Source organism: Carlito syrichta, unplaced genomic scaffold (genome assembly GCF_000164805.1).
Source record: "Carlito syrichta isolate Samal-C Ts95f unplaced genomic scaffold, Tarsius_syrichta-2.0.1 Scaffold309042, whole genome shotgun sequence".
Classification (NCBI taxonomy): Eukaryota; Metazoa; Chordata; class Mammalia; order Primates; family Tarsiidae; genus Carlito; species Carlito syrichta.
The window spans coordinates 750,340-777,971 of NW_007253138.1; the positions used below are offsets into that span (position 1 = coordinate 750,340).

Below are 27,632 nucleotides of genomic sequence, written 5' to 3' on the forward strand. Positions count from 1 at the left end.
CAGTAAGACTAGTTTTGTGGTGGTCTAATCCTTTCTTGCTGCACTCCAAGTTGGCTTTTTTATTGTTATTTCAAATAAAATGATTTTACTGCCTCACCAATTCCTTTGTGTAGTAAAAGTCTTGGAATATTCTTCATGCCTCTTTTTGAGATGAAAATATTCAGCCTTGGGGAAACTGCGGTGAGATTTTGGTGGTTGTTGATATCATGCAGAAGAACTTATGACGAATCCGTGATTCAGAAACAGCTACGCATGCATGCGTGTCTGCGCACATACTTACCAGACCTGTGACCTGGCAACAGTGGAGCAGGGATCTGGGGGAACCGGGCCAGAGGGCTCCACAGAGATCTCTACCACTTGTAACCACTCTGACGCAAATGTGCTGCCAAACTAAAATCAAGAACAGAAAAATTGACAGGATGATATAGAAATATGGGGAGGAGGGCACATTAAAGAAGGCTGCAAAAGAACAAAGACAATTAGAGATCAGCATGAAAAGACAAAATTTCTCAACCATTATCGGCACTATCAGTCTTGCACAACAAGATTCCGGAATCTTGTTCAGTCTTGACACTACAATGCAGAACGAGACAGCCAATCTCTTATTCCAATGAGAATCACTTTATTTATGACACTCAGTAATGATACCGAGAAAAATAGTGAATTGGTCTTACTGGACACATATTAGCTTGTGGATTACAGACTTGTCACATGTTCAATGTGAATTCAAGGCTTAGTTATGATTAGTTTCATTAGTAAATTGATCCATGAGATTGTGCAGGACTTGCTGCATTGGGAAAACGTGTTTCCTGTTTTTGTTCAGGGAGCTCTTTTCCATTCTACTCCTGTCTCATCCAGACCACAATTACACATGCTGTTTGGATGACTGCTCTTTTGAAAGCCTTAAGAGGTATAAATAATTGTATGTTGGTTTTGCCTCTCAAAACCAGAACAATTTACATATTGCCTGATATAAGTACTTCTGTGGTGTTTTAAAAATAATGTAATTGTTGGTTATTTTCTGTGACTCTGAGATTTATGAATTGATATAAAAGTGAACACAATCATCATCATAATTTTTGGTTTATTGCTTATAAATCTTCTATAACTACACACCAGGGTAATTGGAACTGATTGGATTTTCTATAAGGTAAGGTTAAAAATAATTTGATTTAGAAAATAGGAGGTATGACTTTAACACCTGATTTTAGATAAGTCACTATAAACTAGAGGTCTTATGGTGAGACTAGAACTATTTTTTTTCCTATATATGTAAAAGTCATAACATTTTGGGATTTTCCCTCAAATTTTATAGTAAAGAGAATCTATGTTATTTAACCAAATTTAAACTTCACAGTTACTATATGGTACTCCACAGAGCTTCTGAATCAATAGGTTTTTTATTTTGTTTTGTTTTCTGAGTTAGATCTACTTTGTTGCCCAGGCTAGAGTGCAGTGGCACTATCATGGCTCACTGCAGCCTCAACCTCCTGGGTGCAGGCAATCCTTCCTCCTCAGCCTCCCAAGTAGTTGGAACTTGGGAGGCATGCACCACCATGCCTGGTCAGTTTTTTGGTTTTCTTTGGAGACAAGGTCTCACTATGTTGCCTAGGCTGGTCTAAAATTCCTGGGCCCAAGTAATCCTCTCTCCTGGGCCTCCCAAAGTGAATTGAAATTACAAGTGTGAGCCACCATGCCCAGATAGTGAATTGATAGTTTTAACTAAGGTTACATCACTTTTGTATAACATAGCATCCTTTTCCTGCTGCTGATTTGCAAAATTGGTGGTATTTTTAGAAAAAGATAGAATAAACTTAACAAAGTTTTCTAAATTAAATAAAGACACATCTAATTGTAAAGTCATTGATTTAAAATATGGATACATATACGGAGATGTTCCTGTAAATTTAGATAATTTTGAATATTTTAGAATAAGTTTAATAAGTATATAAAATATTTCACTACTTTGTTTTTACTTTTCCCTTGGTTTACACTTCTGATGAAATTATATTTAAACTTGTTATATTTTGAATACGTTTGCATGTTATTTTTAATCCTTTAGATTGTTACTATCAAGAGAATGCAAACTATGAAAATATTAATTATAATAATATAATTAGCTACCATGATGAAATCAAGGCAATAAAAGTAAATTTTTTTATTTCTGAATTTTGTATTTGTCTTATAAGTTTTCTAAACATTACTAACAGATCCACAAGATGACATATGTTCTATAATAATTTAATATACTGTCTTTGATATTTTGTTGGCTTTTAGTTAGATATTTTAAATGTTATTGTTTTGAAGGTGCATTTAGCAATGTAGGAGATGGGCATCTTTTATTAAATAGTTTATCATTGATTTATACCGTCTAAACAGACATATGGTATATGAGCCTTCTTTTGTACTCTTGCCCCTGGCCCTACAAATGTTGGGGCAGCCTCAGTTTTGACAGCTTGGATAGAGCTTGAAGTTTTCCTTTGCCAGATGTGTAGAAAGGGCTGTTACTCCATAAATGTTTCATTAATGTGAGAACCCTGAAAAGATAATGCTTCTGAGTTTACATGTCTTTGAATAAAATATAGAAATCAACTCATACAATGTTCTAAACTTGTGAGATACATTATTGAAAAGTGATTTTAGGTGCTTTTAAAAACAAGTATGAGCAATTATTTATACTTTCAGTGACAATCATGGATATTGAGTTGGAATTATTTAGTGGTATGTATACCACCAATAAAGTAGACCTCATGAAAAATTATGACTTAACTGATTGTTTATTCTTTTTCTGAAATTTTTTGATATGTCTTTTTATGTGTGCTCTACACGTAGTATTTCCATTTGAGGAATGAACACTGAGGCTTTCCACAGAGGTCCTTGGTGATGAAGGTATCTGATCACTCACCATTTCTCTCCCCCACCCAACAGTTTGGCCTCCTTGACCCAGTCCTTCATGACTCAAGATGACAGTTTGTCTACTGCGACATTTCTCTGCTTGCTGCCAGAGACTCTTTTAGGGCTGCTGTGTTTCAGTGGACTCATTTGTTATCTGACTTATCTTTCGCCTTTCTTCTTTTTTGGATATTATTATATAGTTTATCTTGAAATTTTCTATAGTGTTTATTTCTTTTTCTTATATGTTCTTATATGTTCACTTTGCCACTTTTGAATTATTTTAATCTTTACTTTCAAATAGATCTTAATTTATAAGCTTTTACTTACCTTCCACTTTTCCAAATTCAAGCAGCTTCTGTAGGGTGTGGTGGCAGGGCACTGGGGTAAGGTACTCTACCATTAGGTAAAGGAATTGGTGACAAGTCCCACTTTGCCTTTCACAACTTTTCTGAGCAGTATCTTTAGCTGCCTGAATCTCTTATGCTCTCTGTAAAATTAGTATCAGATCAGATGGGCCTTTATGTTACTTCTAGCGTCAACATTTTCTGAATTATTCCTATTGTTTTAGGTACCCATTTGGTCAGTTAGGAAATCGCAGATACATATATATGACAATATGTAAATTGCTGCATATAAGGAAAAAGTTAAAAAAATTATTTTCATTCTTTGCTATTTTTTAATTTATTTTTTATTATAAAGATGTGGGGTACAATTCAGGGTTAGGTGTACAAACATTGATTATGCAGGTACCCTTGTTGATGAGGTATGCCCCTCCCTCCCCCAGGAGCCTCCCCCAACTGCCAATCCCACTCTCCCTCCCCTGAGAGCTTCCTATTACTGCCAGATGCTTTCTTAGTGTTATAATTGTTCAAGGTCCCCTTATGAGTGAGAACATATGGTACTCTGTTAATTGTTTTGTGATAGATCACTGAGTATGATCGACTCCAAATGCATCCAAGTTGCTGCGAAGTCTATATATTTATCCTTCTTTATGGCTGCATAATATTCCATTGTGTATATGTGCCACATTTTCTTTATCCAGTCCAGCTTTCATGGACAACATGGTTGGTTCCATGTTTTTGCTATTGTGAATAGAGCTGCAGCAAACATACGTATGCAGGAATCTTTTTTGTAGAATGATTTGAGTTCCTCCAGCTTTATTCCCAATAGGGGAATTGCTGGGTCATGTGGAAGGTCAATTTCTAGTTCTTTCAGAAATTGCCACACTGTCTTCCAAAGAGGTTGTACTAGTTTGCATTCCCACTAGCAGTGTAGAAGCATTCCTTTTTCTCCACATCCTCTCCAGCATCTGTTGTTGTTTGTTTTATTAATGATGGCCATTCTCACTAGGATTAGGTGGTATCTCAGTGTGGTTTTGAATTGCATTTCTCTGATGATGAGTGAGGCTGGGTACTTTTTCATGTGTCTGTGGGCTGTCCGTATATCCTCTTTTGAGAAGTGTCTATTTATGTTTTTTGCCCAGTTTTTAAAAGGGCTGTTTGTTTTTTTCCTTTTGGCTTATTTGAGTTCCTTGTAGATTCTAGTTGTCAGGCCTTTGTCAGATATACAGTTGGCAAATACTTTTTCCTATTCTGTGGGCTGTCTCCCTGCTCTCTTGACGGTTTCTTTTGCTTTGCAGAAGTTCGTTCTTAACTGCCTCTTTTAAAAATTAGAGAATACTATGTCGTTTTTAAATTGTAGCCAGGCCCGGTGGCTCAGCCTGTAATCCCAGCAATTGGGGAGGCCGGGGCAAGTGGATTGCCTGAGCCCGCGGGTTCAAGAGCAACCCGGGCAACTTGGCAAGACCTCGTCTCTACTATAAATAAGTAAATAAATAAATAAAATAAATGAAATTAAATAAAATTGTAGGAAACCATGAAAAATGTATTCTTTTAAAGTTGTATATATATGTGTGTGCATGATTATATAAGTATGATTCTTTCCACACCCTCTCCTCAATCTTTTAAAAAAATTTTCTGAAGGGGAGTCTCATTCTGTCACCCAAGCTCGAGTGCAGTGTCAGGATCACGGTTCACCGCTGCCTTGACCTCCTGTGCTCAGGCAATTCTTTTGCTTCAGTCCCCACCAAGTAGCTGGGTCTACAGGTGCATTCCTCCAGCCTGACTAATTTACTGTTATTATTATTATTGTGGAGATGGGGTCTCGTGGTGTTGCCTAGACTGGTCTTGAACTTCTGGGCTCAAACAATCCTTGCACCTCAACCTCCCAAAGTACTGGGATTTACTGGTGTGACCCACCATGTTTGACCTTCTCCTTAATCTTTATGCATGAAAGATCTCTTGTGTAAAACTGTCCTTAAATCACTGGTTCCTATTCTATTGCGATGATAGTTACTCATCTCCAAAAACAACGACAATTTTATTGAGGTGTAATTTACATACGATACCATTTTCACACATTTGAAGTGCACCATTCAGGTGTGTTTTTTTTTTTTTAAGTATAACTGAAGATAAGCTACACCTCACAGTCAATGTGTGATTGAACAATAATTTTATACAAAGATCAGCTAATGCCAGGAATTAGAAAAATATCTTCTGTTTTACTTGCAAATGTTTTGTAATAACTTGACCCCCACCATTCTGCAACACACACACACAATTTTTGTTGAGTTGGAGAGGCCAACAAGAATCATATGAAAGCGTAATATTTTTCTTTAGCTATGCATTGTATTAATATTTTTGAGAAAAATCCATTATATTCATGTGATATAAGAAAATATAAGACAGCTTTTAGTAAGAGTAGGATCCACTCAGCAGTTACAAATAAAAATGCTCTCCTGGGTATTAAGACATCTTGGTTTCTGTTATGATGTTCAAAGGCAACTTCTAGGTTTGTTCCATATTTCTACCATTAAAATAAATAATTAAAAGTGACAATTTTTCTACAATGTCTTTTACTCTTTCTTCTCCAAATATCTAATCCTGTTTTCAGAGACTTTTATCTTCCTCTACATAGTCATTACTATTTTCAGGTGCTCAAAAGCAATATTCTTCAAACTGAGGCACATGTATCCCTGGGGTACATAAAAAATTTTCAAGGAGCAAATGGTATAAATAATAATTTTAAGGAAATTAACTATTAGATTAGATATATACATATATATGATATATATATATGTATATATATAATCTCTTGAAGTATATCTTTCTGAGAACTCACTTGAGGTCCAAAGAGCCCCTTAAAAATCACTTTTCTCCCATTTTTACACAGTAAAGGCACACTTCTTATCCATTTTCAAATTTACCCACATGCAAGTGGCAAAACCTTTATGGCACCAAACAAAGGGATTAGCAATATTGGTGACAGTGATATGAAAATAAGTGACTCTAATGAGTTGATAAGAAATCTTTCTGAAAGTCTGGTTGTTTTCACTTCTTTACTTTCAAGAATATTAAAGAAAGACATAGTAAAATTGACAGCCAATATAGCATTAAAAATAATTTGGGTGAAAAATAATTATTTGCCTTTTGTCATAAAACTTGGATGGAATTTAAGGAACTGAATGACAGTGCACTAGAAAATCTCTTTGCACTTTTATTTACTTATGTGAACATAGTTTCTCAACCCTTACATTTATAGCGATAGAATTTATGCTGTCAAACCTAGCAAAGAATAATACTCATACACATTTAAACTCATTGGAAATACACCACCACAAATAAATCAATTACAGATGCATTTCTAAATATGTTGCTTTTTATGATGAATAATTTATACAACAAAATATATAATATTTACTTTGTTTTGATCAATTGTGAACAAATATTATGATGATTTCTTGATACAGAACTTTTTCTAACACTCAGATATTTGTGAGTCATGCAATATTTAAAATTTTTAATTTCTACATGTACATATTTCGTCAGATAAAGTATGAGTGATGACTATAAGATTTTCAAGCATAAAAGTGTATCAGAGTGGGATGAAATTCTCTGTTTGATGCAATACACCTATTGAGATGCTTTCTCCACTGCTCAGAACAGTTTTTGAATTCATCAATTTTGTTCTTTTAGTGCTTCTGCTATTTTTTGTTTTACCTCTTCCACATCAGCAAAATGATTCCCTTTAAGGATTTTTTTTCATTTGGGGAAACAAACAAACAAAAATGATGGGATCGGGTAAATAGGGAAGGTATGGCACGGAGGTCTTGCCATCATTGGTCAAAAATTGTTGAACACTCAGTGTGGGCAGGTGCACTCGTAAATCATCCATCATGAAATGGGCAAAGGCGTTGAAAGGAACTAAAAAAGCTCACCGAAACCAACTGCAGCCTCTTACAACAACGCTAACTGGCACACTGATGCCAATGGATTCCTAGAATGCTTACCTAGTAGGGAATGCCTGTACTGCAAGAGGCCTGTCCTCCAAAAGATAGTTCTGTTGTTTTTCTTCTTTTTGGGGGGAAGGGGAGAGTCCTTTCTCATATGTTTTCCTACTCTGCACACTTGACTTTCATCATAAATATTCATAGATTTTCCCCAAACTTGCTAAATATGCATGTACTGCAGACCCTACAAGACATAGATGCCAGCTTTTTCCCACCCTTCTTTGGAGGGTGTGCTTTCTGTTTCCCTGGAGACTACGTTCTCCAATCTGTAGATTGTCCTCTGAAAATAAAGTTTTCTCCTTTTCCTTCTTCAATAGAGCTCATGGTCTTTTGTTAATATACTACATTAGAAAGTCATCTGCATTAATAAACTTCATCATTGGGAAGGCAGAGAAAAAATTAACATGCACTTTTCTGTTGAAAGGTTTTTTTAAAAATCCTGTGTGCAAGTCTGAACTAAAAAAATCTGTATCAAATCAGATTTTGTTACTAAATTTAATTTTAAATTTTAAAAAGATCATAGTGTATTTCTTAAAGTTGATTTATGACAGTCCCAACTGTGCCAAGGGAGAAAAAGAGAATGAATCAAACTTTGTACTTGAAGTACATAATGTCTTTTATGTCAACTGACATTCAGCAATTTTTTTTAATGTAACGGGAACTGCAAATGCCACTTCATACTCTGAGATAAATAGAAAGGATTCAGAGAAAATGACACTTGATAGCTTTCTTCTTTAGTGAGAATATATTTGCCAGATTTTACATACATTTCATAATGATGCACGATTTCCTCAGATATCCTTCATAGAAAATATTATTCTTCTTCTGCTGTTATTGCAATAAAAAGATATTTTTATAGATATAAAAAAACAATAAAATATGAGTCAGGAAAAGGAGTTGTTGTACCATAGTAAACAAGCAAGCAAGCAAACAAACTCAAAATCAACCTAAATATGCCAGAATCCATGTCAGAGGAGACCTAGAGCTAAGAGGATAGCAGTAGTATGCAAAGTTGGCAATTTAAGGCAAGTGCCAGAAAGAGAAGGAAGAAAGCATTAGATATTTTGATAAGATAAGACAAAGGCCAATGGACAAATAATTTTTTTAATCAAATGCTTCTTTTTAAGGTTTTAAGAACATCGGTAAAACTTTATGACTTGACAAAATGGAAGATCTGGAAAACAACCATCCACAAAATATTACTTGAACATATTTGTAACTTTAGTATCGATTTATTCTTGGTTACAATTTAAGACATTTTTAGAAAGAAATAGGTCAATATGCACATTGGATTTTATAAGTGAAAATTGGTAACAGATTGTATACTTGAAGGGGAACTTCAAAGCAGTCCAGTCTAACCATCATACACTTACCATTTATGCACTGAATATTCTGTCATTCTCTGAACGAATATATTATTAACTAACTGAGGATATAGCAGTGAATAAGCAGATTCAAATCCCATTTTTGGTGGAGCTTATTTACTGGTGGGGAGACAAGGACAATAAATAAGTAAGTAAATACGTAATATGGAGATAAGGGCTAAGTAGAAAGAAAAAGGTAAGGAAAGGTCATAAAGATAATGGAGACACTTGCATTATTAAATAAGATCATCAAGAATAGCTTTCACTGAGAAGATGACATCTGAGTAAAGTCTGAAGATGATAAAGACACCTGTAGGCACCTGGTGGAAGAGCTGTTCAGGAACAACGCACCTGAGATAGCTGGGCATCAGGGCAGGTACCAACAGTTCAGAGGATGCCAAAATGTCTACTATAAGTTGAAAAGCCATTTAAAAGGTTTCCCTTTAAAACATACTCTTGCAGTTTTTAATCAGGGTCACTCATAAAGTGTGTGGAGTCCCAGAGAAATAGTTTTTCTAGCCTTTTGTGTATACATGTATAAAATTTGATTTAAACATTCATTACCTTTTAATGGGCATAAGTGTGAAGATTTAGAATGATGGATAGATAAGAGGTACTTACATTTATTGTCTGTGATCATCCTGACTACAAATGAGGCATGGAATATTATATAATCCCTTTGTTTCCAGCCTCCAGTACCCAGATCCTCACTTGAATCATTTTCTACAATCCTCTTAATTCCGTTACCTGTATAATTTGTCCTGCTTCCTAATCAATTAATTCACTAGTTCTTTGCAAGAGTCTATACAACTATTACCAATTTTATTAGACCAACTCTTGTAAGATAGACACCTGCTGGGAGACTATTACAATAATTCGGGGATAGATGATAGTGATCAGCTGTGTCAAATACTAGTGATAAAACACATTTGTTGAAGATTGAGAAATGATTATCGAATCATCAATCCTTTCTAATTGTTCATGCTAGCTAAGGAGTGCATACCACCAGAGAGAGGCAATTCCCTTTTGAAACATTCCATTTTCCAAAGGTCTGGCCCATATATTTTTGCTTAATATCTGAAATTAATATGCCAATGCACTGGTTTAGTTTTTATCTTTTGATAACATCACAAAGAACATTATCACTGTGACAGATTTTCCTCCTTATGAGTAAGTCAGTGGAGGCACTGGAGATTGGGTCAAACCAACCTTAAATTCTTTCTCAGTTTCTTAGTTTCCTAAAGACATAAATCCATTGTTTTCTTGGCAAAGGCTAGAAATGGAGTTAGTGATTTAAGAAGCAGGAGGAATTGAATAGGCTATGGGATTAGAACACTAGTAGAAAGTGGCTCAACTAAGGAACTGGATACTAGAGATTGGAAACAAAGGAACTAGACAATAATCTCTGACCCATCTTCAGCCAGGGTGAATGCAACACTGAACCATATGCCTAGTTCGGCAAGAGATACCTACATGCTTTTTGCTTTGAGCCATCATTTGTCTCAGAATGTGAGATGATTCAAACTTATAGATAGAGGAAAGCTTCTTATAGATAGAGGAAAATAGTTACGGAGGCAGGAGTTGTGGAATGACCCTGAGAATAGAGACCTAGAGGTAGGCCTTATTCTAGCAATTGTTTGTTCTATAAGCAGAACTCTGTGGTTATGCAGTTTATGTGAGCAAATATATGCAAAATATTTTATGAGGAGAGACCCAAAAAACCTGGAATTCATTTATTAAAAATTGTATTTATTCCTATATGTTTAAACTGTAGTCACTTTCAAAGTACTCTCTGATACAATACACTTATCAAGATGCTTTTTCCACTGCTCAAAACAGTTTTTGAACTTGTCAACTTGGATGCCTTTTTGGGGCTTCTACTGTTTTGTTTCATCTCTTTCTTTTCTTTTCTTTATTTTTAATTTTTTAAAATTTTATTTGAAAGATGTGGGGTACACGTCAGGATTAGGTACATAAGTGTACGTACAGGTGAAGTTTGGGTATCCCACTGGTCCTTACTTCCCCTGGTTTTGGATCAGGTTCTCTTAGTGTTATGATGTGCCCCTCCCCTCCTCTCCCCAGCAGTGTCCCACTACTGCGAATCCCTCTATTGTAGTATTGTGATAAAAGTTCAGAACCCACTTATGAGTGAGAACATGTGGTATTCAGTTCTTTGTTTCTATGATAGATCACTGAATATCAACAAAACATTTCCCTTTGAGGACTTTTTAATCCAGGGAAACAAAAAAAATTTCTCAGGGTTAGATAGGGTGAATAGAAAGAGTGGGTCATGGGAACATGCTTATTTTGGTTAAAAACTGCTGAACACTCAGTATGATATGGGCAGGTGTGTTGCCATGGTGGAAGAACCAGTTACTGTTTTGTCACAATTTGGAATGTTTTTTCCGTAAATCATAATGTAACCTTCTCAAAACTTCCAGATAAAAACTTTGGTTGACCATTTGCTCCAGAGGATCAAATTCTGAGTGTACTACAAGAGGCTCACTCTCCAAAAGATAATTTGATATTTTGGGTCACCCTTCATACTATATAAAATTTAAATATTATTATGATAGGTCTGGGAGCTGTATCTTTTATATCTGTTATATATTTGATGACTTTTCCAACCTGAATGGAAATATTTCTGGTAAATGAAGAACAGGGCTCAAAATATCAGTCAAAGCTGATGATGGTAGATTTTTTGTGTGAGTGCTTTATTTCCTTAAAATTATTTTAAAGAAATGACTTGAGAATCTGGTTCAGGTTATAAATAAGAAGCATGCAGGGATAAGACTGATCCATGAGTCAGCATGAGTCAGCAATTCAGTAAGCCTGGGAACTGGAAATGGGTTGGAATTGTAATAACTTTCTAGCACTTTAATGTGAACAAAGCTTTTGAACCCCTGAAATTTCAAATGTTTGTGGTTATCTGTTTGAAGACAGTTTTGTAATACAAAGCAATTCAGGGAAAGGTCTTCAGACAGGACAAAATGTTGCTACTGTGTCACACTGAAAGAAACATTTTATTTAAGTAACTCAAGTAAGATGAAGTAAGAACTTTTGTTATATGAAACTGTGGCGCATCCACAAACAGTGAAAACTTGGATTGCCTAAAATGAAACAGCCTGAGTGACAGAGTTAGACTCCAACTCAAAAAAAAAGAAAACATTTCAGGGACAGATTTCAACAAATTTAAATATTACAAAACAAGGGGAGCTTTTAAGTCTGTCCACATTGTAATTACAGAAAGAGGGGACCCCATTTTCTTTTAGGAAAGTCACCACATTTTATTTTATTTCATCAATGACTTCAAATTTATGGAGAGTGGGGACTATGATGGTGATGGGGAAAACCTCAAAGTTAACTGACATAAATTCCTGTTATAGAAAAGCAAACAAACAGGCAAATAATTACCTACCAACTACTGTGCTAATAGAGATGAAAACAAGAACGTTGAAAAGTTATAAATTATAAGCAATAGTGACATTCCAAAACCAGAGTAACATAGTTACAGAACAATTAGAATGGGCGGTACATTCATTAAGAATTAATACCAACTGTAGCTAACCAGTAGAGCCTGACTGGTAAGTAAGTACTTGTTAAATATTAGTGCAGACTATGAGTAAATTCATCTAGCAAGTTAGTAAGAAGTGAGAATTTAATTTTAACTAAGATTACTGAGTAACTCTCTCTTTCATGTACAACATTATTCATCTTTATATGTTGGAATTTGCTCACTGTCTCAGAAGCAGTTTGGAAACCAATGCTAAGTTTTTAGATTGCTGAGAAAAATATAAATTTTAAAATAAAAAAAATTAAGCAAGTAATTTGCATAGGGTAAACCATGCTGAATAAGTAGCAATTATTTATCAGAGTCCTTGTATGTGTGGTGGCTACTTATTTGACTCTAGTAAAAGAATCAGAAACTAGCTCACATTGTAGGGTGTCTGCAACTGAGGAGCCTCGGCTTTATATAGTATATGCTCTCCTATGTTTTGAGTAATGTTCTGTGGTTTTCTTTGAATGCTTGACTACAGAGATAAGATCAGCACAGTCAGCTTCTTATTTATGGTGCTCTAACTATAAAAGAAACAAATTGGAATCACTGATGCAGCAGTTGATATCTTACCCACTTCTAAATCATGTTATTGGTTGTAAATTAGAATTTGATGATCCTGGACATATTCCCAGGCCTCTTCTGACCCACTTGTGCTGTAGGCTAGTGCTAAGCCAGCAAGAGTTAATAAGTCCCAATAAACCATTCATTTGTACAGGGAATTGTGGAGAAAACATTGGAAGGGAGAGGTTTAGAAGAGAACAGGAGCTCTTAAACTCTTTATCTTATTAGATAATATGAAAGGCTTTTGGTTTTCATACACTGTTACATACTTATAAATTACCTAACAGCTGTCCCCTTTCTTTTCATTTTTAGAAAGTATGTAGAAATATGGTGTATTTAAGATGAGAGAAAATTCAGTTTTGCAAGACGAAGAGATCTGGGGATTGGTTGCACAACAATGCGAATGTACGCAACACCTCTAAACTGTATACTTAAAAATAGTTAAGATAGTAAATTTTGTGTAATATGTGTTGTTACCACAATTTTTAAAATGCTGGAAAAAAATGGCAAAATTTCTGCCAAAAAGCAATGAGATGTGTTTTGAAGATTTCTAAGTCACTTCATTCATGGCAGTTACTACAGAGTTTAAAATATCTTTAGTCATTTAACTTCTTGAATAGTAACGTATTTCCTGAAGCCTGAATACTTAAGAGCAGAGATGTTAGATCTATATATGACTATATAGACTGTATCTATAGATAGATAGCTATATGATTCCACATTCTAGAAGAAATATATTTGAATGTCCTATTTTAAGCATAACATGCAATCCATTTAAAAATATTTGTAGGCAGCCATGTTTTACAAACCCATAACATAATCTCCCAAACCTATGTCCCACACAATTCACTGTTGTCTGGGAATTTAGCAGGTGTGTCGAACACAAAAGAAATCTGAATTCCTGCAGAATTGGACAATACCCTTCCAGTTTTCTTTACAGCAAGAATTTTTACCTTTAATAACCAGTGAGCACTGGGGACCCTGAAAGGGGGAATTACAACATGTTGTACTTCCCAAAACTTTTTAGTCATAGAGCATATGTGTAATACTTGTCAATTATTTCCTGGAAAGTATGTTCCAGGCTGAGTGTTCCACGAAGTTTAGAAAATGCTTTTTCAACTAGACTCAAAGAGGCTTGCTTCTAAGTTAGTGATGACATGTACTAGGTGGAGTTATACTAAATAGCTACTTAGTTGGCTACTAATCTAAAAGAAGACAGGTTTAACATTTACAGAATCTTAGAGAAGTCCATAAATCCTCTTTAGTATTAACTTAACCTCTGACACTGGTATATGCTAGGAGAAACAATGTTCTCAGGACTATTAATTTTCAGATTACACCCAGTCTATTAGCAGACTCTTTCTTCCTGTAGTTTTAAATCATAACTCTCTGATATCAATCTTTAAATATAAACACAGTTGTTTTATTTCTAATCGTAAGCAATTCACTTTAATTTTCTGCAAAATGAATTTACCATTCTTTCTGTTCAGGAACAGGTAGAAAACATTTTATATTGGTGTCGTATTTTTGTATTATTTTTAAAATACACCTCTAAAAGATCTAAGTATATTTAAATTCTTTAGTTGATGTGTACCTCATAAATTCTGTTTAAACTGATGATACTAAGGTATAGCTAGAAATTTAAATTCAGGTTTGCTGAATTGGGTTTTGGTTCTTCTTTTTTTTTTTTTTTTTTTGAGTTGGAGTCTCACTCTGTCGCCCCGACTGGAGTGCAATGGCCGCTCCCGGCCACCGCAGCCTCGACCTGCTGGGCTCCGGCGATCCTTCCGCCTCAGCCTTCCAAGTAGCCGGAATTACAGGCATGCGCTACCACGCCCGGCTGATTTTTTGATTGATTGTAGAGATGAGTCTCGCTGCCCAGCGGGTCTCGAACCCACGGGCTCAGCAATCTACTCACCTCAGCCTCCCAAAGGCGCGGGATTACAGGCTGAGCCACCGAGCCCGGCTGGGTTCTTTTTTTAAGGAAAAAAGTTGAATGAAACTTCTAAGTATGGGAGGTTTTCTATGCACGTGTGTGAGGCTAGTCAGTGGCAGGAAGACTTATACCTCACCTGGGCTGATCCTGAGCCATCCTTGGAGGCCGGAAGGGGACAGGTTCACAGTTCATCAGTGAGACTGCGCAGTTGTAGAACATGGAACCGGCACAACCAAGAATACCACTATGAAGACCCCTGACACTGAATTCCAGGGGCTCAGGGAGATGACAGTTGTGATAAATGTGGTGGAGGTCAGTTAGGCAGAACTGATCTCAGCTAGCAGTGAACTATCTATCTATAACCATTTGAAGAGTGAAAACTGTGTTTGTCTCTGGAAGTCTCTTCCAGGTAAGTGAAAAGTTGAAAATTCTGCCTAGGAGTGTTTAGGTAGATAGAAGGTTGTATCTGAGAATGAGTGTAAAAGAATTGAGCTGAGACTGGTCTCCTATCCATCTGTCTGTTGTCATGGTTGTCATGACCATGGTTGTCATGGTGCTTGAGTGACCTTGTCCCTGATCTATGGGACTTGTGAAAGATGCTTGGCTTGTCACTGATTTTGGATTTCCTCTTCTGTACCCTGTTGAATATCAGATAACATCTTTGGGACTGGCACATGTTTTAAGAATGACAGGTGCAAGGGAACCAAGTCTCACCATGTCTGATACAGAGCACGCTGGGCATGTCCATCTTCTGGGCCAGCAAAGAATACAGGAGGTCACAAGAGAACAGAGTGTTTTGTAGCTCTTTGCTCGCTTTTTCTGCTGATTTACTGCTAGTCTTGACTGCTAAGAAGGAGAGTGGAAGAAACTGTTTATGTTGCTATTCCTTTAAAGAAAAAAAATCAGTCCTAGGGGGTTCCCAAATAAAAACAGAATTTCACTTTAAGAAGTAGTCTTGTTTCTTTTTATGATTGGGCACATCTCGTAATTGTGAGACAGTTCTGTGCTCTTGCTTGGCTAGGTCTGTTAGCCTGTTGCAGCCATGGTCTCTCTGCATTCCTTGACGCAGCTTAGCCACGAGTTGTGTTTTGTCACAGTTGCCTGGGCATGGGGCATCTGGGCCCCAGACTGTGTCTGGATTGCCATCTCATCTTCAGCAGCGGAAGCCCTTGTCCACTCCTTAGCCTGTTAAGATCCAGTGTCCCAGGAAAGGCTCAGCGCTGACTGGTTGGCTGGCAGAGCCCAAGTTTGACTTTATAAATAGCTCTGATGACTGCTTGTGCTTGCCACTCTCTCTCTAGCTTAGAGCTGCCAGGGTCAGGTTCTTTTTCCCTAGTACACCCAGGAGCATTCCCCAAACTGGGCTCTACACCCATTCATTTGTTCATTCATTCAGCAAGCACACATTGTCAAGCACTAATATGATCACGCCTGTGTAGCTCAGTAATAAAGAAGCACCCGTAGACCTAGGTTTGTATCTTGACTTTGGCAATTCTTGGTGGCCCTGTGCAAAACACTCAGTCTCCCTAAACTTCATGGTTCTTATCTGCAAATGGGGCCATGGAGTAGGGGTAGGGGAGTAGTAATGAATTATCACATAGGAATATTGTAAACATTAAATGAGATGATAGTATGTTAAACTATTCAGCACAGAGCTTGACAACAACTGTGTTATTATAGCACTGGCTAAATGTTAGCTGTTAGCAAGGTTGCATAAGAGGATCAGAGATGGTTCTTGCCTTTACGATATGGAAGTCAGGGAAATAATTATGCTACAGGCTGGGCACAGTGGCTCAGCCTGTAATTCCAGCATTTTGGGAGGCTCAGCCTGTAATTCTAGCATTTTGGGAGGCCGAGGCAATAGGATTGCCTGAGCCCGGGGGTTCGAGACCAGCCCGGGCAACTTAGTGAGACCTCATCTCTACAATAAATCACACACAAAAAACTAGCCAGGTGTGGTAGCGTGCGTCTGTAGTTTCAGCTACTTGGAAGGCTGAGGCAGAAGGATCACCTGAGCCCAGCAGGTCAAGGCTGCGGTGGCCGTGAGCATGCCACTGCACTCCAGCTTGGGCGACAGAGTGAAACTCCAACTCAAAATAATAATAATAATAATAATAATGCTACAGTGTCGTGTGCTATACTAGAGACTTGGTCTGTCATTCACTTCAACCTGTTTTTGCTTTTCTCTTTTAAAAATCTTACCCCTTCTTTCTTCCCTCGAAAACCTGATGAAACCGAAATATAGTGCACACTTCCAGAAAAGAGGTCTATTAAGCTATAGCCTCCATCTAGGGGAGTGCACTCTGCCTTGATTCTCTTGAGAGAGGTCTGGGGAAATGGAGCTTTCATCTGAAAAGTTCCCTGTTAGGTGCTCAGGGTTACAGCCTGCAACCTCTCACTCGGAGATTGCTGTGACCCGGGGTGAGAGGTGCTGGCTGGGGTCTCTTGTAGCTGGAACAGTTTAGAATTCCAAACTCTCCCTCCCACTGGCCTGAGAAGGGAGTCAGGCTCCAGTGCTCATAAGGTAGTAATTGCCCCAATTTGGGGGCTGGGCTGTTGCAGTGCCTCCTTTCTTCGTGACCACCGTCTTCAATCAGGACATCTGTCAGTGTGTAGGCACAATTGATGCAGGTCTGTAGTCCGGAACTCACCCCCAGCCCCAGTCCCTCCACCCTGAAGTTTGACCCCTGTTGTCTCTTTGTTTCTTCCTTTTAAGTTGGTGCCAGTGATGTGATGTTTTTGGGAGCCGTAGAAAGTTGACTGTAACCAAGAGCAGCCACTAAAAAGAGCTGATTCTCTGGCTTGCTGGCTTGCTGGTTTGACTCCATTTTCTGTTCTGCTCTTTTTGATTTAGTGAGAAGCAAATATCCTGGGTGCCCCTGGGCACCTCTTACGCCCATTCGAGCAGACTTCATCCTTTCGTTGCTCGTGGGTATTCCCTTCCTTGTTCTCAGTTGAGTGGATTGACTAAGCTCTCCCCAGCCCCGCTCCCTAATGCGTAAGGAGACCCCCTATCATACAGGTTAGAATAAAGGGGGTGGTGCTGCCTGGGACCCAGCTGGGGAATGCCTGGCTGGGACTTGCTGCAAACCCTGACTTGGCCTATGGGAGCTCTCCCTCACCTCTGTGCAGAGTCCAGGATCAGAGCTACAAGCAAAGCCGGAAACAAAAGACTGGAGCAAACCTCCCATCTGGCTGAGAGGCAGCGACACAAAGGTGCTGCTGCATGATTTATCACCGGAGGTTTTCTGCAGCTGGGAAGCTCCTGGCTCTAGGCGGCATCTTTTTAGGGGAGAGGGACCCTCCCCCTGGCTAGATGTAGGGTCAAGCAGGTACCCAGTAGGGTATTGGAAGAAGACACCTGATCAACATGTGAAACAAAGAAGTTGCAGAGTTCTAAGTGCCTCCAGTGATCTCTCAAAGCTCAGCAGTTTCACTTCCTGTCAGGCCTGAGGGACAAGAGGGATAATGACTCCAAATATTCCCTTCGCATGGCCCCAGCCTTGGGAGGAAGACTGCCACCACCTTGCAGGCATGGATGAAAACAAGAGACAGCTTCTCTGTTAGGTTGACTCTAACCTTATAAAAACCAAATGGAGAAGCCAGGTTGTATAATATCTATAAGCTGCCGGATGCAGTGGCTTGCTCTTGTAATCCTAGCACTTTGGGAGGCCAAGGCAAGAGGATTACTTGAGCCCAGGAGTTCGAGACCAGGCTAAACAACATAGTGAGACCTCGTCACTACAAAAAAATTTTTAGAAAATTAGTCAGGCATGGTGGTGTGTGCCTGTAGTCCCTGCACCTTGTTTAGTGTATATCATCACATTTAGGCCTTACAATATCCTTATGAGGGAGTAACTATCCAATTCCTGTCTTACAGACAGGAAACTGAGACTTGAGGTAGTTTGCTGTCATACAGCTAGTGACTGAGCCAGGATTGGAACCCAGAGTCTAAGCTGTTAACCCCAAACCCATGCTAATCAGTACAGATTATTTTAAATTTAGGCTGTCCCAGAAGATCTAGGGTGGGAAGCTCTACATTTCATCTTGGATTGACCTCTTTCTGTTTTCAGATATCTTCTCAAGGAATCTCAATGCATAAGAAATTATGCAGATGCTTTTTAATGGAGAAAGACTTTAAAAGCCTTCCAGGAAATGCAGTTTGTTGTTCCCTGATGCCACATGTTACTGTGTGGACCTTGTGTTTGGTGATGTTGGGGGAGAGGAAAGGGATATTTTGGGCAACCTTTCACAGAGCACAGCCATGTGCAAGCCCTGTTGGATTTGTGAAATCTGTTGACAGCTTGCAGTTAGGACAAGCAGAATTTTAAGGATCTGAATACAGACATCCTGGTAGCAACTATATTACTGGGTTGAAAGAGATGATATATCCAGATGAAGACAATGGAATCCATAACAACAACAAAACAATAACAGCTGCTTACTATAACCCCTTATATATTATCACATTTAGACATTCCAGCAACTCTGTGAAATAGATACTATTATTACTCCCATTTCATAAGAGAGGAGACAAATCCATTTCTGAATTGCTCTGTACTTTAAGTTCTGAATTCTCTCCTCTGTACTTGACTCCTCAGAATTAGTTGATGATAAATCAGGCAAGGATAAAGGATCCTATGTGCCTCAAACTCCACCAGAGAAAGGCAATAAAGCAAGACCCTTAGCCACTGTATTCTCTTCCACCTCTTCCTGTGGTTATTCATGCCACCAACTTAGTCCACAGAGATGGCACTGCTGCTTCTACACATTAGGGTATTTAGACATCTCAAGTCCTGAAATATCAGGTCTTAATCATGAGGTGACTGGATAAGAAAGTTCTGGAATGAGTCAAATCTACAATGGTACCAAAAAAAATGGATGCACATTTTAAGTATGACGTTCACACAAAACTGAATAATGTAAAATGAATTCTAGTCAGGCAGGACAGTCAAAGAAAATGGCAGAAGCACAATTAAGCAAATGTCATATTACACATTGCTACCATTATTCAATTCAACTTCGAAAAGTAGTACAGAGATAACATCTCTTAAATTGTGTATACATTTTTTTGGCACCCCTGTATAATAGTAATAGCAAGAGCTATTGTTTATTGAGCACTTAGTAAGTGCCAGGCATTATACTAAGTGCTTTTTTTGAACGAAATAATTCTTATAATATCCGTTATGAGATTGGGGCTCTTATTATCCCAATTTTCCTGATGAGAAATGAAGGTATAATGAGATTAAATAACTGGCCAGGGTCAGACAGCTAGGAGCTAGTAGACCCAGGATTTGCATCCTTGGAGTTTTGTTCCCAAGTTCTTAACATTATGCTCTTCTGCCTCATAACTTTGCAGGCTAACTGTTAAGGACTTCTTTTCTGTGTTTAAGAGTGCCAAGATAGGGCTGAACTTGCTGGGACCAGTAATCATGTGTCTAGTGTCCCTTTTGAGAGGGTCCACTAAGGAGAAGACTTCACCAGATAGATTTTCAGACCAGCCAAGTAAGTAAAACTGGCCTCTAGGGATCAGGAGACCATGGGGCAGAAATAGATAGTCTTGGCGTGTCAGTTTCGCCACCTGATGATATGATATAGTGATTAAAAGGAACTCTTGTAGGAGAAGGGAGCAAACTTGAATGGGACCAGGAAACTGTCTGGCAAGGGATTCTCTCTTAGTACCGGTTAGGTAGGAAAGAACTACTTTTATTTTTGACATTCTGGGCCTTTTTTTCTTTGACTCCAGCTTTCACTAGACTGGAAAGGAATATATCATTCATTCATTTAACAAACTTGTTTTGATTGTCTACTACATACCAAGTGTTGAACTATGCACTGTGACTACAGATACAAAGCTGTATAGCACACAGTTCTAACTGCCAAGAAGCTTCTAGTCGAATAAATGAACAACACAAAGGGCCTCTGGGACACAGAGCAGGTGCTTCCAACTCAGCCTGGGACGAGTGACTCCAGGTGAGTATCAAGAAAGGGTTCACTCCTAGCCTCTTCCTGCTGGCAACTGCATACCACTTACCCCTTCTTGTATTGACCCGAATATTTCCCAGGCAAGCTCTGCCCTCTTAGATGGTGGCTGTTTATAGGTCTTTCCAGACTTCTAGCATCTCTTGGATGAAGTTAGGTCTCTTCCTGTGTGACTGGTTACTGTGACTCCTTTCAATTTTGTCAGTTATGTCTTGCTACGTGGATATATCCTCTTCAGTGAGAGATGCTTACTGAGTTGGTTGCTCAAGGAACTGGAAACAGTGGATTTGTCCCTCGATTAGCTTGGATGTAGTTTAGAGTCATTTCAAATAACTTATCCTCATGAAATAAGGGCTATCTCCTCACCATTGCTGTCAGTGAACAGGAGGAGAGCATGCTATCAGAAAAATGTTCTGGTTGGCACAGTAGCTCACACCTGTAATTCCAGCACTTTGGGAGGCTGAGGTGGGAGGATCTCTTTTTTTTTTTGAGTTGGAGTCTCACTGTCGCCCAGACTGGAGTGCAGTGGCTGCTCCCGGCCACCGCAGCCTCGACCTGCTGGGCTCTGGCGATCCTTCCGCCTCAGCCTTCCAAGTAGCTGGAACTACAGGCACACGCTACCATGCCTGGCTAATTTTTTATTTATTGTAGAGATGAGGTCTCGCCTGCCCAGGCGGGTCTCGAATCCGCGGGCTCAGGCAATCCACTCACCTCAGCCTCCCAAGGCGTGGGATTACAGGCTGAGCCACCGAGCCCGGCTGGGAGGATCTCTTAAGTCCAGGGGTTTGAGACCAGCCTAGGCTACAGCAAGATCTCATCTCTACAAAAAAAAAAAAAATCAAAAAATTAACCGAGTGTGGTGGTACATACCTGTAGTCCCAGCTACTCAAGAGGTTGAGGCAGAAGGATTGCCTGAGCCCAGGAGATCATAATCCTGTGGTAAGCCAGGATCATGCCATTACACTCCAGCCTGGGTAATAGAGTGAGATCCTGTCTCAAAAAAAAAAAAAAGAAAGAAAAGAAAAAAGAAAAGTAGTCTGAAATAAGTGATGATTCCTCTCTTTCCCACTGTCATCCTAATCCCTTCCATACCAGGGTAGCTGCCAAGCCGCCATACTCTAGAATATTCACAGAACACTCCTTAAGCCTTCTCATCCCTAGTTCTACTTGAAAAAGCTGTTCTGTAGCTCTGTGTCGTCACTGACCATCCATGTGCCTCCGCGTGACAGGTGTGGTCCACCTTCAGTTAAGCATGCTATGGGATGGTGGAGAGCAGTGCTTCTAGACTCTTGAGTGTGCATTGATGTCACCTGGAAAGCTTATTGAACGTCCAGATTCTGAGATGACACTAAGAGAAGAACACTGCTCTAAGAGTCAGAATGGGGCTGCCATCCTGGCTCTCCTACTTATCTCATGACCGTGGCCAAAGCAGGCAACCTTACTTGTTAAATGGGCACTACAGTAACTTTTCAGATTTATTGTAATGATTAAATGAGAATGCAAATCCATATGCTTGCAAACTAAAGAGAAATTGCAAAGTATGATTATTTGTTATCAGAAGTCCTGTTCCTTTCTGGACCAACATAACACTGAGGCACTGGTTCAAAAGCCCTGGGACCGTAGACTTTCCCTGCTTTATCACTTTATCTTAGGGCAAGGAAAATTGAGTAACCTGAGGGAGAGGTCACTGTTTGAGATCCATAAACTCACTGCCTAATTGCAAATAGAGAATGCATAAAGGGAGGAGACCCAGAAGTTGTAAATTTCCCTTTTGGCCTTGGGGTTTTGGAAATTCTCACAATAGTAATACTATTTATTGGGAAGAAGTATCATTACCAGCCTGGGTTTGAATGTTGACCCCAACCCTTAGTACTTGTGTGATCTGTCTACAGACTTAACCTTTTTGTGTCTCGTCCTGGACTGTGAAGTGGTGATAATAATAACAGTGCCACCTCCCAGGGTTGTTGAGGGCATGAAAAGCCCACAGGAAAGTATTTCCTAGGCATCTAGTAAGTATTCAGCAAAGGATGGTTGTATTATTATGAAGCTTTTGCTATGTGCCAGCCCTGTGCTAAGCAGTTTACATGTATTATATTTAATTTAATCTTACAAAGCCCTTTGAGGTAGAACTATTAATATTCCCATTTTATGGAAGAGGAAACTGAGGCATGGAGGCATTAACTAACTTGTCAAGGTTGTAGAATTTCAACCTTAAGGTGTCTCTGATTCCAGAAGCTGTGCTGTCTATTACTGAGTTACAATGTGTCTGGTATACCAGATGAATGTTCTTTCCTTTAAAAGAAAGCAGTGAGGCCAGGCTTGGTGACTCAGCCTGTAATCCCAGCACTTTGGGAGGCTGAGGCGAGTGTATTGCTTGAGCCAGGGGGTTCGAGACCAGCCTGGGCAACTTGGTGAGACCTCGTCTCTACAATAAAAAAATAATTAGCCGGTCGCGGTAGCGTGCACCTGTAGTTCCAGCTACTTGGAAGGCTGAGGCGGAAGGATCGCCAGAGTCCAGCAGGTCGACTCTGGGGTGGTCATAAGGGTGCCACTGCACTCCAGGCTGGGTGACAGAGTGAGACTCCACCTCAAAAAAAAAAAAAAATAGAGCAGTGAGAAACTAATGGACAAGGTGACTGAGGTGAGGGAGATGAGATGGTAATGGTAAGATTTTGGTTAACCTCTCAGGAAGGTCCCATGGGAACACTGACATGTATCCCAAAAGCTGGATGATTTCATGACCAAAGGTAGCGAACACCTTGGGAGAGACCTTTTCGTTGTTGAGTTGCATTAGGTGTAAGGGAGAGCCAAGCCCCTGAAGGCTGAGGGAACTTGCAGGGCAAATAGCTCTCCTGGCCAGAAGCATAGCTACGTGTTCTAATTCATCACTTCTTAAAATGAAGGCTGCCTCTCACCACCCACAGCCATTTGTTTCCTTTCTTTACTCGCCATTATTTTCCTTAAAAAGGGTTAAAAGTTGCCTTTATGATCACAGCCAAGACTTGAAGGAAAAGGCAGAATTCTACCTCTGGGGACCCCAGAGGGGCAGCAGTTGTCAGAAGAGTTGGCTTCTTGGGGTATAATGTGTCTGTTCACTGTGTGAATGCCCAAGTCAAGGGTTTGCCTGACCGGTGGCTGCCTGACCCTCACTGCAGCGCTGACGTGGAGATGTTGATTTGACATGCAGGAAGTCAGACGCTTCAACCGCCTGCGACTAGCCTGATGCCCACCCAATGGAATGCTTTGTTCCTGAAGTCTGCGCGGGGAAGTCAGGACTTCTGTTATCACTCAGCCAAAGGCGGGGGTGGAGTCCTAGAAAAGAAAGGAGGCTGAAGGCCTTCTCTACCTTTGGTATTCTTTTTCACTTGCCTGCAATACTAGGATACTGATCGCCCCATTCTGGTACTCAGATTCTTCCTATCAAGGCCTTTTGGAAAAATCTCAGCTCCCACATCCCCGTGTCCCCACACCCTAGCCTCCGTTAGTGAACATTTTTGGTGTGTCAAGACACGAGGTTAGTTTCTTACACCTTTATTTTTGTGTTCATTTCTTGTGGCTTTTTTTTTTTTCCAAACGATGAAACCGAGGCTTAGGGAGCTAAAGTGACTTGCACAAGGTCATACAACTGATCCATGGAACTTTGAACCCAGTTGTGTCTGCTCCAGGTTCAGGGCTTTTTTCTCTGCCTGCCCTATTCCCTACTTCTTCCTCTCCACTCTGTTCTGGGTTTTTCTGTTTTGTTTTTGTTTTTTGAGTCAGGGTCTCACACTGTTGCCCAGGATGGAGCACAATGGCACCATCACAGCTCACCGCAGCCTTGACCTCCTTGGGCTCAAGGGGATCCTTCTATCTCAGATCCCCGAGTAGCTGGGACTGCAGGTGTGCCACCACGCCTGGCTAATTTTTTAATTTTTTTGTAGAGATGAGATCTTGCTATGTTTCCCGGACTGGTCTTGAACTCCTGGGCTCAAGCAGTCCCCTGCCTCGGCCTCCCAAATGCTGGGATTACTGGGTTGAGCCACCTGGAGGCCCTCCTCTCTGTCCTTGACACCTCTTTTGTCCCCAACTCCCCGCTGATGCATCCCTACTCCCTGCTGTGTGTAGCAAGCATGGTTTCTCAACCTCTATTGACATTTTCAGCCTAATCATTCTTTGTTGTAGGACCTGTGGGTGCATTTTAGGGTGTTTGGCAGAAACTCTGGCTTCTACCTACTAGATGCCAGTAGCATTGCCAATCATGAAAACAAAAAAATGTCTCCAGATATTGCCAGATGTCCCCTGGGAGACCAAATATCCCTGGTTGAGAGCCACTGGTTTAGCCTTATCCTTCCACTTCACCGTGACTCCCTGTAAAGGGGATCTCTGTGCTGGGGAGCCCCATCACGTGGAGTGTGATAAACATCTTTGCTGTTTCACCCAGAGTTCACCAAAGGGATTCCTGTAGCTGTGACGAGTTCATCCTATATAGAAGTTCTGCAGACTCTGTTGTCTGGGATCTGATTGAGAAAAGCCATCAACCCTCCTCAGAGATCTCAGGATGGGCCAAAAAGAATGGGACTGAGGCAGGGGCAGCTGGGGCTTCAGTGCTTCCTGGAAAAGAATCCTCTGCCCTGCATTTGCAGAGAGACCAGGAGAGAGGAGCACTGGGCATGGAGTGAGTGAGAGGCCTTCTTGTGAGGCACAGAGATGCTGTACCTCCCAAACGGACCCCTCTTGGCTTCCTCAGGAAATCCTGAATCTTTTCTAGGGCAGCTAATTCCTGTAGCATGTGGAGGGGGAGGGTCAGGCCTCACTTGAGAATCTGGGGAAAGCTGTGGTCCCTCACCCCAGAAATGTACATTTTACCTGTAGCTTCAGGAGTTCACAGATCCCATCCATGGACATCCATCCATCCATCCATCCATCCCTTGCAGGGTAAGAGGCTCTGCCTTCTAATTGCTCTTGGGGTTGAACTGGAGAGCGAGGGGTCTGGGGCCCTCTCATTGCTTTTGGAGGCCATAGCAGCACACTTTTTCATTCTGGGCCCTAAGCCCTAGGCTGATCCAAGGAATTGTAATGTGAAGCAAGGATGTCTATCAAGGGATGAGCCAAGGGCGAGAAGCTGGCCAGGTGAATAGTAAAGGGAGAAGGGTGACCATTTAGAGCTGACTTCTTCCCTGTTCCAGCTCAGCCTCGAGGGCAGGGCCTAACTGAGGGGAGGAAGAGAACAAGAAAGCAAGGGAGAGAGATGAGCAATGAGGGGTGGCCCCCTCCTTCCCCAGCTGCGAGCAGAGCAGCCCAGCGGATTGGATGAATGCTGGGAGGGGGGAGAGTGACCCTGGCAGAACCCTTTGTTCCAGCTGAGGCTGGAGCGGGGCACTGAGCCATTCACACGCCATCCCAGGGCATCCTGCAGGGCACGCTGGAGAGGGGGCATAGCAGCCGGTCATGGGACTTGGCCAGGCAGATAGCTGGATGCTCAATAGGGAAGCCCAGCTGTGTGCTGCTGAAGCTGGGGGAGGGGCTGCACCTGCCAGCCTTCCTCAAGGATGTGGCCTGTGCCACAGCAGGAAGGCTCTGATGGGTCCCAGTTACTCTGCCCTAAGATGGCCTGGTCCCCTCCCCCTCCGGCCCCATTCCTCCTGGTTACCCTCCTCAAAAGTAACATCTATGGCCTAGGCTCGGTGGCTCAGCCTGTAATCCCAGCACTTTGGGAGGCCGAGGTGAATGGATTGCCTGAGGCAGCGGGTTTGAGACACACCCAGGCAACTTGGCAAGACCTCATCTCTACAATAAATAAAAAAAACTAGCCAGGCGTGGTAGTGCACACCTGTCGTTCCAGCTACTTGGAAGGCTGAGGCAGAAGGATCACCGGAGCCCAGCAAGTTGAGGCTGCGGTGGCCGGGAGCGTGCCACTGCACTCCAGTCTGGGCGACGGAGTGAAACTCCTACTCAAAAAAAAAAAGTAACATCTAACTGGGGACTCAAGCAGCCTGTGATCTAGTTTTAGAGAGGAGGATGGGGAGGCCTCTCAACATTACCCCTTTGTCCTCTGCTCCCCCTTCTCCAAGGGCATCAAGCCTCTGGTTGGCATCATTTGCCTCTGGGCCTTTGGAGGTGCTGCACAAAAGAAGCCCTGTCATAGATGGGTCACTTGGACTCTTTGTGAGCCCAAAGTCAGAGAGTATTTTCTGAACCACTTCCCCCCTACCCCCCGGGGAGGGGGGAAGGCACCGTTTCATTGTCCACATCTCCCCTGGGGGGGTCACTGTGGCTCCCTAGGTGATAATCCCTTTGAGCTAGACTCTTCTACCTTTTCCTCGGAATGGACTTTGGCTGAGCGGGAGCTGAGCCCTCACTGGTTCCTTTTCCCTCTCCCAGGCCTGGCCAGCAGCCCCAAGTGTGCTTGTGGGCGGAGCCACTTCACGTGTGCAGTGAGTGCCCTTGGTGAGTGTACCTGCATCCCCGCCCAGTGGCAGTGTGATGGAGACAACGACTGCGGGGACCACAGCGATGAGGATGGATGTAGTAAGCACCTTTCCCGGGATGGTGGGAAGTTGTAGAAGAGGGACTTGGGCATGGGAGCCGGCGCAAGGCTGGAGTGTTCTGGGCATCAACTGTGTCAGCCTCAGAAGGCTGGATTCTTCCAAGGATGATGGATCTAGGCAGTTTCTTCACAAGGTATAGGGCTCCAACTATCCTCTTTCTTTTGGTTTCTTTTTGTATCTATGTCCAATAAAACAAACTTGGAAATAAGTATAAAAGAAAACACCCTTGAAAAAACAGGCAGTCTCTTTAAATAGGTCTTTCCAGCCGGGCTCGGTGGCTCAACCTGTAATCCCGCGCCTTTGGGAGGCTGAGGTGAGTGGATTGCCTGAGCCCGCGGGTTCGAGACCCGCCTGGGCAGCGAGACCTCATCTCTACAATAAATCAAAAATCAGCCGGGTGTGGTAGCGCATGCCTGTAATTCCAGCTACTTGGAAGGCTGAGGCGGAAGGATCGCCGGAG

The 27,632-nt window shown here is 41.0% G+C and overlaps 1 protein-coding gene across 1 annotated transcript in view; it reads left to right on the top strand.

Moving 5' to 3' along the window:
- The first annotated feature begins 256 nt into the window (after positions 1 to 256).
- Positions 257 to 27,632, top strand: part of LRP4 (LDL receptor related protein 4) — an 81,176-nt gene continuing 53,800 nt past the window's right edge. Inside the window, exons 1-3 of the mRNA XM_021716868.1 lie at positions 257 to 359; positions 824 to 910; positions 27,006 to 27,152. Coding sequence (XP_021572543.1) covers positions 257 to 359; positions 824 to 910; positions 27,006 to 27,152 — 337 coding nt within the window. The remainder of the gene's footprint in view (positions 360 to 823; positions 911 to 27,005; positions 27,153 to 27,632) is intronic.